Source organism: Limanda limanda, chromosome 2 (genome assembly GCF_963576545.1).
Source record: "Limanda limanda chromosome 2, fLimLim1.1, whole genome shotgun sequence".
In the NCBI taxonomy this organism is placed as follows: domain Eukaryota; kingdom Metazoa; phylum Chordata; class Actinopteri; order Pleuronectiformes; family Pleuronectidae; genus Limanda; species Limanda limanda.
In genome coordinates, this window is record NC_083637.1 from 25257227 (window position 1) to 25266929 (window position 9703).

Consider the following 9703-nt stretch of genomic DNA (forward strand, 5'->3'; position numbering starts at 1 on the left):
TGAATAATTGCAGAAAATTAGCTTGAGACCACTCTGATATCAATGTCTCAATTACAAGCTTCTAATGGCTCCGAAGTTGGCAAGATCATTTAAAAGACTTTTGTCCTGGCTGGTCCTGATCCATGAAGTCAGACAATAACAGAGAGAGAGAACATCACAGTACATTGGAGTTAACCTCTTATGCGCAGGTATGAAAATATGCAGTTCTGCCAGTAGCTCAGTCTCAGAACCAGACGATCCTTCTTAACAACCGCAGAGCATTCGAGCGGAGAGGCAGAACCAATTCCTGACATGCAGAACATGGCAGACATAGTTCAGGTGTTGACGTTGCACTATTTGTGTCACAAACATAGGAGGGTTCAGCAGCTTTCTGTCACGTCTTACAACAGAACAAAGCATGAGCGTCATTAGCTTTGCTGCGATTCACCCATGAACAAAGGCTGCATTCGTCACAGGTGTTTGTTTTCAGCGCACCGAGGGCCCCGGTGCATCATGTCTGTAAAATAAAACCTATGATGCGCACAATGAAAAGGTTTCAATCGGGACAACAGCAGAGAATACCTTTGGGCACAGGTCACCTAGAAACAGGAGTTATTCAAAATAAGCGGAAGCATAATGGGATTTGGTTTTATTTCTGTGAGGCTGAAGGGTGGAATTCTCAGCCTTGAAAAAAAAAGGTGACGTGATAGGTGTTGGTACAACAGTGACACCTGACAGAGAACATTACTGTTGTCACAATAAATCCACTTCTACAGCAAGTAGCCAGCTTCAACGGCTCGATCTCTAAAAAACAAATATCTACGAGCTGTTAAATTGGGCTCATCTTTCAAAGAAGTCTAAAACATACATTTGTGTTTTCAGTCAAAATTTATTTGAAATGCAAGAATCTTTGTAGCAACGGACGACTTGAACATTAAATGATAAAAAATAGTAATGGCAAATGTGCTCAATTTTAGCTCTTTGTTCACTTAATGGTTGTTTTGGTTCAGCACACTTGTTTTTCTTGAGGTTGTGCTGTTGGATCATAACTTTCCCTTATTCTTCCAGGTTTTCTTCTTGGACTTGGCGTCAACGATCAGCTGAGACTGACGCTTCAGCGCCTCACGTGAGATGATATCAGCCTCGTCCTCTTCACTCTCCTCCTCTGAAACACAAACAGTGACTGTTTTTAAAAAGCCAAAGGTATAGACAGCGTGTGTGTGTGTGTGTACACGGCTCCCGACTCACCGTCATCGAGGAGGTCAAGTCTTTGGTCCTCAGGGAGCTTGACTCGGGTGTTGTAAGCCGGTAGTTTCCCTTCAATCCTGACGTGGAACTGCTCAGAGCAACACACAGACACACGTTGAATAAAGTCATTGATCAATAACTGTCACCAGCGACATAACAGTATTTTCTTCCTTTCTTGATGTGATATTTCAATGATTAATATCTATTTACGATTAGAAATGCCACACTGCCGTTGTTTGTCTCTGCCAAAACAAGTGCTGTGACAACTGATCAAAAGTTCAAGAAAATTCCTGAAGGTAAACTTGAGAATTCCTGTTCAAGAGGCTAAACACATGTTTTGTGAGGCCACCATAAACTTGACCTTTGACCAACAAATTCCAATCAGTTCTTCCAGAAGTCGAAATGAACATCTATCTGTCTCTTGTCTATATAAAATAGAAAATCCTACAATTGATAATTAAGATTTGCTGATATGAACATGTAGGTTTATTTTTGGTGAATAGATTTATTTTTAGACCTTTATCAACTTAATTTCAGATGTATTTACATTTTCTCATTCATTAGGAAGGAGTACATTTTTGAAGGAGTATATGGGAAACATGAGAGCTTAATTTGAAAAATGATTTATAAATTTGGTTTAGCTAATGAGGCTGGGTCTGTCAATGGCAACTAAATCTGCTTAATTCAAACCTGGACAGCTGAGCCACACTCAACAGTAGCAGTCAAGCAAACAGAGCTGGACTGATTTTCAAATTATCAGCTCAGAGTTTACGTCAGTACTACAGATTACACCGTCCTAAAAACGGACCTGAGTGTAAAACACTCAATGTCATGAGACTGTTGCATGTTTCCTATGGTACACGCTGATATCCCGTGTTCTCAAACAGTGAAGGTGCTGCCGAGCGTTTATAATCAAGAACAAACACGTCAGGTTTCCTTTCCATTCAGATAAGACTTGAAAGAACAGCAGCAGGCCTGCATGCATGCTCAGCCATGCTGTGTTCATGTGTCGCACTGTGTCATGTTGTCCCAACACTCCCTTTGTCCAAACTGCATTTACTGTTGGAAATTCATGCTAGAGCTTTCTTTGGATCACTAGCTTTTTAAATATACTGAACAGAGCAAATTAATACCTACAGAAAAGGTATGACTCTAAGATTGAAGACCAGTCAAACCAATATGCCCTAGACATTTTTAAGTTAGTTGGTTGGTTTGTAGGCAAGATAACACAAGAACAACTGAACGGATTTTTACAAAACTTGGTGGAAGCAGGATTTCTTTTCATTTAGGGGACTTATACCTATGAATGTGTGAGACGTGGGGCCGTTTGATTGAATTGGAGGGGACTGTTAGTTCTTGGCAAAGGTCTGTGCTCTACTAAGTGTCATTCTAGTTATATACTGTAATTGATTCAAATAAATGTATACTTCAGTAAGAGGCAGAAAGCTGAATTAATAAACCATTAACACAAAGATTTGGCTAAATCCAGTTTTTCAAATATTGACACCTGTCCACAAGGAGGTGAAGATCTTACAAGCAGGTGTAGTTATAGTAGCAGCAGTTTGACTGAGGAGGTTGAAACAGCCTCATGCCATCACACTCAAGACATTCGATAACCAACCAACAACAACCATTGTTCGTTCAATCATTCTTTTCAATGTCCTCCCAGAGAACTCATTCCTGCATGCCACCACATTCCAGACATGTACATGTAGTGACAGGTGACATGTTGATCACATGATCGTTCAGTTGGGCGTTTTGTAATGCTAATGTGTTAATGAGAAAAGGATGTTCAGTGTGAGTCATCTGTGGAGCTGCCCATGTACTTCCTGCATACCTGTGTAAAAACCTGTGTAAAAACCTGAGTAAAAACCTGTGTGAGAACCTGAGTAAAAACCTTCTGGGTACGTTTTCACCAACTACCTGTGAAAGGTGAACAACCCAGTCTCAGCACCTGAAGCTGTATTTGAAACCACTGATGGTGCCTGACAGTTTGTTGAGCTTCGTCTCACCTCCTCTTCCTCCATCTCCTTCATGATACCGGCGAGATCTTTTCCTTGGAGGTCGTCCTGAAGTAAGTTCAGCTTCCGATCGCACTGGGTCATCAGCCGCAGCACATACTCATCTGAGTGTGGAGACGCCTCCGCCGCTTGGTCCTCGCCCTCCAGAGATCACCAGAAATTTAAGACAAAAGAGGTCAAACCAAAATCAATAACATATGGGAAATCTACACATAACAGTTCACAAATTACAATTTGCTTCATTGGGCTGAACAATCTGTCCAATGTCTATTATCCTCTGTCTTAAACACTTGACTAGAGTGAGGAAAAACTACAGATAAAATGTTTTTATCAGGGAATAAGGACCAAGAAATGTCAGAGAGAGTCAGAAGTGAGGGATCCTTCTCCCAGGATGCCTAGAAATGCAATAGATGTTGTGTGTATCAGAGCACACAAAAACAACAACAATATTTATAACATTTATGAGAAAATGTTATAAAAAAATTGAGAAAATGTTATATAAAAAATAATAAGAGAAATATAAATGTTTTGCATTTATACAAAGTAAAATGTCTGATAGAGATGAAGGGAGAGAGAGAGGGCATGGAGGGCAGAACATCAATGAAAATTGTAAAGATAGAGATATCAGATATGTATGGTCTATGGTCAGTAAAAGTGGAATATGTGGACAGACACAACCTAGACAAGCTAGTTGTCACTATCACATAAGCAGCTGCCACAACCATCCAGGATGCGGCTGAAGCTGAGATCCTTCATCCTCAACAGCAAAGCAAAGCACAATCCAGGGGGAGAGGTCAAGTCAAAAAATGAATGTAGTCATTTCCCTCTATGTCTGTGTGGGCGTGGTCACACATGCACAACAGCAAAGCGACTATCCCGGGTTGAGGACCACAGCTGAACTCCACGCGAAGCCATGCTGCGATTCGCCTCGCTACAGAAAGACAATGTTTGATTCGCCCTGTTGCTCACACAGATTGGAAGATCATAGATCAAAGGGTTGTTCTGTGAGTGTGGAAACCTACTCTCTTTATCTTTAAAACGTCTTTGTATCACAATTTATCTGCTTATATCTTGAAATTCGTTACACTCTTTTAGGCACCTATCTGAACTTTCTAAAGATTTGGGGGAACTTTTATTGAGCATATTGCATGAATAGACAGTCTGAAACCTGTGTGTATAATGTGTTTAGCTTTTAACTGGTTTGTCTTGTGTTGTGCATTTCTGGCCTTAAGTTTGGTCAAGACTGTATTTCTGATGCTCAACCATCTTCTGAACATGCATAGATAGGTCTATATTTTCTGTGATCAGGCAGTAAGTCTGTTTTGTTATCTGTGTTTTGCTCCATCTTGTTTGTTTTTTTGTTTGTTTGTTGTAAAATAGTAAACTATTTCATAAATAAGACAAATGGGGGGGGGGGGGGGGAGAAATGAATGTAGTCAATGCTGTTAGGATGATATTTACCAGTGTGATGTGTTGAAGTTTGTCGGCCAGGTGCTCCACTCCGGCTCGGATGGTACTGAGCGTTTTAACAAGCCAATCCAGTCTCTCTTTAGCTGCTCTGCACCTCTGCTGCTGAGCCTGCAGCTGCTGCCTGCACTCCTCCAGCATCTGTTGGTCACTGCAAAAGCAGCAGATGAAGACATAAGCATCACACAGCCACACACACTAAGACCTTTGTCTCTTCTACTACTGTTTGGTTGTCTCACCCGGAGAGTTTAGCCTCTCCAGAATATTTCATGTCCTGAAACTGTTGGTTCAGCAGCTCCTTTTGCTCCTTCAGCTGCAGCAGGACTTTATCATTCTCTCCCTTCAGCTTCTCCAGATGTTGTTGTGTCTCCTTTTGCGAGATGAAGCGCTCCACTATCTCCTACACACAGAGAAAAACCAGTATGAAATTATGAATTATTGCACAGCCGAAATAGCGATAATTTTTCTGTTCACATCCACACCCGTATGTCTGTGACTCCAGTGGCCTCCTTGATGCGTTGGAAGGCCTCCTCAAAAGTGGAGGTGACCCTCTCCTCTTCAGCTGCCATCCTGGTGGTGCTGCGCTGGGCCTCACTGCTCAGCTCATCTGGCTGCATAGTTGTTCTCTGTGTGTGCAGGGAGCAAAGTTTACATGGACAGTGATGAAGTTTTTGATCAAAAGATGGAAGAACGGAACAAATTCTAAATAAAACACACAAGACACTAGAATAATATTCCTGAATTGTACATGCTGTACAATAGGTTCTTACCCTTCTATCGACCTTTTCAGCCTGGGCCCTGTGCTCCTCAACTTTCTTCCTGTAGCTGGCGATAATACTCTCTCTCTCTTTGCGTTCCTTGCAGAGCAGTTCCTCCAGCTGCTGTAACTCAGCCTAGCACAAAGAAGGAAGGGAAGGAGAAACGAAAACCAACAGATTGGGAGAGCAGTGCATTAGAGATGAGGATGTAGGAGGCGGCGAGAACCAACACTGCACCTTCACCCACCATGAGCTATAGCTGTGCACTGATTGTGAAGAAAGGAGACAGAGAAGTTGTTGTTTTGGGGGACGATGGTTTGCAGAATGTTCAGTGATTAGGAATTTCTCATGCAAGTGAAATCTTAAGTTGTTTTAATCAAAATGAAAAGGTCACAGGTGAATGGAAGGGTGCTTGGAGAGCACACTAGATTACAACCTATCTCACAATGTTAAAGAGAGGGAATTCATTGAGATCCACTACAAATTTGAGTGGTTTCTTTATTGGGTCATACCCCAACTCTTCAAATTTTGGGAAACTGGTTTATACATTTTTGGGTAATCCTGCTACCTAGCAAACAAACAGCAATGAAAGCCTCCTCCTTGGTGGAGGCAAGGAACACTGAAAAAGCCCTTGTGCCAACTGCACTCATATAACTTCATGTATATCAGTGTTGATGACAGCAGTGGTGAGGGAATCATCCCTCTGTGAGCAGGTCACAGGTCAAAGGTCACAGGTCACCTTAGCAGCTTCTTTAGAGAGCTGGGCGTCGTTGTTCAAGACCTGCAGGCTGTGAAGCTCCTTCCTGTGCCTCAGGATTTCTGCCTCCAGACCGTCCAGCTGGCCCTGGAAAGTCAGACTCTCGTCCTGAGTGGGTGAGAGTGGGGACACAAGTGAGGGAGAGAAAGATAGAGCGGGAGTATGTGAAAAGGGAACAAGAGAAAACAAATATATGAGAAAATTAAAATTAAAATGCACCTGAGACATTGAAGTGAGAATATGAAGCAGGTTTGAAAGTATTCTGTAGTTTCTGGAGACTATATTTTTTTGAGTACCAGAAGTCAAGTTAAGTGCAGAGGTAAAGTGAGTTTGGGACAAGACGCACTGTTCCACTGTGAAAGTCTCACATCTCACTTGATATCACAGACACATCACACAGGCCAATAGCGTGCAGAGCACTGCAGCCCAACACCAAGCAACCACTGCTTCTGTGAATAATACCTCAATGAGGTCATAAGCAGACAGTGAGTTTCACTCTCGTCCTCTGACAGCTAATGCATTGTTACCATATTTGTACAATGAACGTTTTGTGCCTGCAGTTAAAATGGCTACGTAAACAGCAAAATAATCTCTCCTATAGGTAACAGACACAAATCACTGGGGGAAACACTGGTAAATGGTTGGTATTTGTACAACCCTTTTCCAGTCAACTACTCAAAAGTGTTACAAGTTGCATTCGCCCATTCACGCACACACAAGGGGCAATATGGAGTTCATTATCATGTCCAAGGACACTTCAGAATGCAGACTGGAGGTGCCGGCCTTCTGACTAGTGTACAACCCTGTCTGTATTCCTCCTGAGTCACAGCTGCCCCCTGGTGTCAACACAAGCTAGAGCAACATGTCCAGCTAGTAAGTGTGAGTTTATTTGGCGCAAAACATAATTTTAAAGCTAAAAGTATGAATGTTTGACAAACCTGCAGGTGACCTTTGAGTTTCAGATAGTTAGTCGTGATGTTGTCAGCCTCCTTGCACTTAAACTTTGTCTTCTCCAGACTGTTTTCCAGTGCCCGCAGGTTCTGAGGACACACACACACGGACAAACACACGCACACACACACAAACACACAACATTTTAAATTTTCTCTGATTGGAATCATCTGTCAACAGGATGAAATAAAATATCACATTCATGTTTTGCACATCTCTACATGAGTTTGAGGGCTAAGCACCATGGCATCTTCCTCTTTCTTCCGGGTGCGAGCATCAGAGGACTGTGCTCCACGGCTGCCCTCAGGTTTCAGTCTCTGCTGAACCACCCTCAGCTCCTCAAGGCGCTGCTGGTAGGTCTGGGTTGTGTGTTTGAGGGCATTGAGACGCTTCTTCTTCGTCAACATGCTCTGTTCTACTGTTGTCACAGCGGCCTGAGGAAGAGGCAGTAAAAAAAAAAGTGTTAGTGAGCCGAGGCTGAAATACAGGCAGGGAGAGGGAGAGAGATCTGTGGATATAATGGATTTTAAATTGTGTTGTAACAAAGCTTAAGGTGCACAACAAAACAACCCAGTCATATTTATTCAGCTTCAAGGTTGACACACTGTTCAGGACAGCAATTGGTAAAAAATGAATAAAATCTGATATATATATATATATATATATATATATATATATAGTATTGACACTAAACACTCATCAAAATCACGACTGTTTGCTGTCCTAGCTTCTAAATGGTGGAATGAGCTCCCACTCGACATCCGTACATCTGAAAGTTTACACATCTTCCGCCAAAAACTAAAAACACACCTCTTCCGACTGTACCTTGAATAAAAAAAACACTCACCACTTTTGAAACTAACACTTTGGTAGCACTAAAATGGCACTTACTTATAGCACTTTGTAGTTTTGCTTTATTTCGAAGAAATTGTACTGTCTTGATTCTTGTTGTTCTTGGTTTGTACCCTCGGGGTTGAATGCACTTATTGTAAGTCGCTTTGGATAAAAGCGTCAGCTAAATGAAATGTAATGTAATGTAATAACATTGAACCCCATTTCTATTCGTCAAGCTTTTCTTTTATAATGATGCAGGGTTCCTGATTAAGTGTACAATGCCGTCTTGACCATGACCTCTTTTGATTAATCCTAAAAATGTTTGTGTTACTTGAATTTCTTGAATACTTACTTGAAATGTGGCAGGTGCTCTAAACACACTGCAGGTCCCTGATGTGAACTTCAAAATTGGACCAAAAAATGACTTCTATCACCTCTATAACAATTTAAAAATGAAGGAAATCACACTATAAGGTAAGTAATACAAGTAATATTGTATGCACTCTCAGTAGGCGAGAGAGCAGCTTTCATTCTGCACAGCTTCTTACCAACAGAACACATACTGAAGTTTACGGAGGCGATTTACAGAAGGGGTTCAACTACAGTAAATAAAGAAATACATGTCCAGGTTGTTCCCATGACCGTGCAGGGTTTTGCAGGATGTGTGAGAACCCTGTGAGTCCTCTCACCTTGCCTGACATGTTGCGGTAGGCGCTCTTCTCCATCCCTCTGCTGTGGAAGGCCTCTTTGATGACATGATCATCACCCTGCAAGAAGCAAACCCCCCCAGTGTTAGGGCCGAGTGAGGTGTCACAGCTCCACTGTGTTCTGATGGTGATCAGAGAGGACAGATCACACAAAGCAGAGCTGACAGATGAACCTCAGTCAGTTCACTCACTGTGTGAACCTCGGCCAGCTTCCTGTACAGCCTCTTGTTGTCCTGCCTCAGCTTCCGGATGTTCTCCGTGTTCTCCTTGATGCTGGACTGAGAGCTCTCATAGAAAGCGCTTCTGTCGCGCTCTAGTGGACATAATCAGTCATTACATCAGCAGCACACGGACATGTACGTCTCATCATTATTATTATTATTAATAAAGTGTTGTTCTCTTTGGTTTAGCGACATGTTTACAGTGGCCACGCACACAGCCACGTGTTAATCATGCTAACCACTATCTATCTATCTGTGGCACTGTGCTTCATAAACAGCTAATATCAATGTTCAGAAAAACACCAACTTACCCAGAAGATGTATTTTCCGCTGCATCTCCGCTATGTGCTCAAGCAGCGGAGGTTTCAGAGTGTCCCCACTGAAAGACATCATGTCTCCTACTGCTCAAACCCTCTCTAAACTAGCATGTCCACTTAGCATGACCTGGACACAGGGTTGCCTAGCAACCTGTCAACACCAACGTGAGGCTCAGAGTTTGAAAGTGGAGCCACTAGTCAAAACATAAAACTGGACCTTTAATCTCATTTACTGTCACAACACCTACTTTAATCGCTTTTCATTCAAAATCATGTATTTTCTGTATGTGATCAATAGAAAACATTACTGGACTATGTTTATACTCTTTTATATTATTCAGTTTCAGCACTAAACTTTTTATATCCTATCATTTTATGCTAAAAAATACCAGGCATGCTACTCCACTGTAAAATATCATGTTCATACTGTAAAAAAAATATAA

The 9703-nt window shown here is 41.9% G+C and overlaps 1 protein-coding gene across 1 annotated transcript; it reads right to left on the minus strand.

Moving 5' to 3' along the window:
* Positions 1-1022: 1022 nt before the first annotated feature.
* odad3 (outer dynein arm docking complex subunit 3) lies at positions 1023-9333 on the minus strand. The gene is made up of 13 exons (XM_061067419.1): positions 9255-9333; positions 8914-9035; positions 8705-8782; positions 7424-7615; positions 7169-7270; positions 6213-6338; positions 5486-5608; positions 5198-5347; positions 4955-5115; positions 4710-4866; positions 3240-3389; positions 1228-1315; positions 1023-1144 (listed from the first exon to the last, which is right to left on the minus strand). The coding sequence occupies exons 1-13, from the start codon at positions 9331-9333 to the stop codon at positions 1023-1025; spliced, it is 1650 nt and encodes a 549-aa protein (XP_060923402.1).
* Positions 9334-9703: the final 370 nt, after the last annotated feature.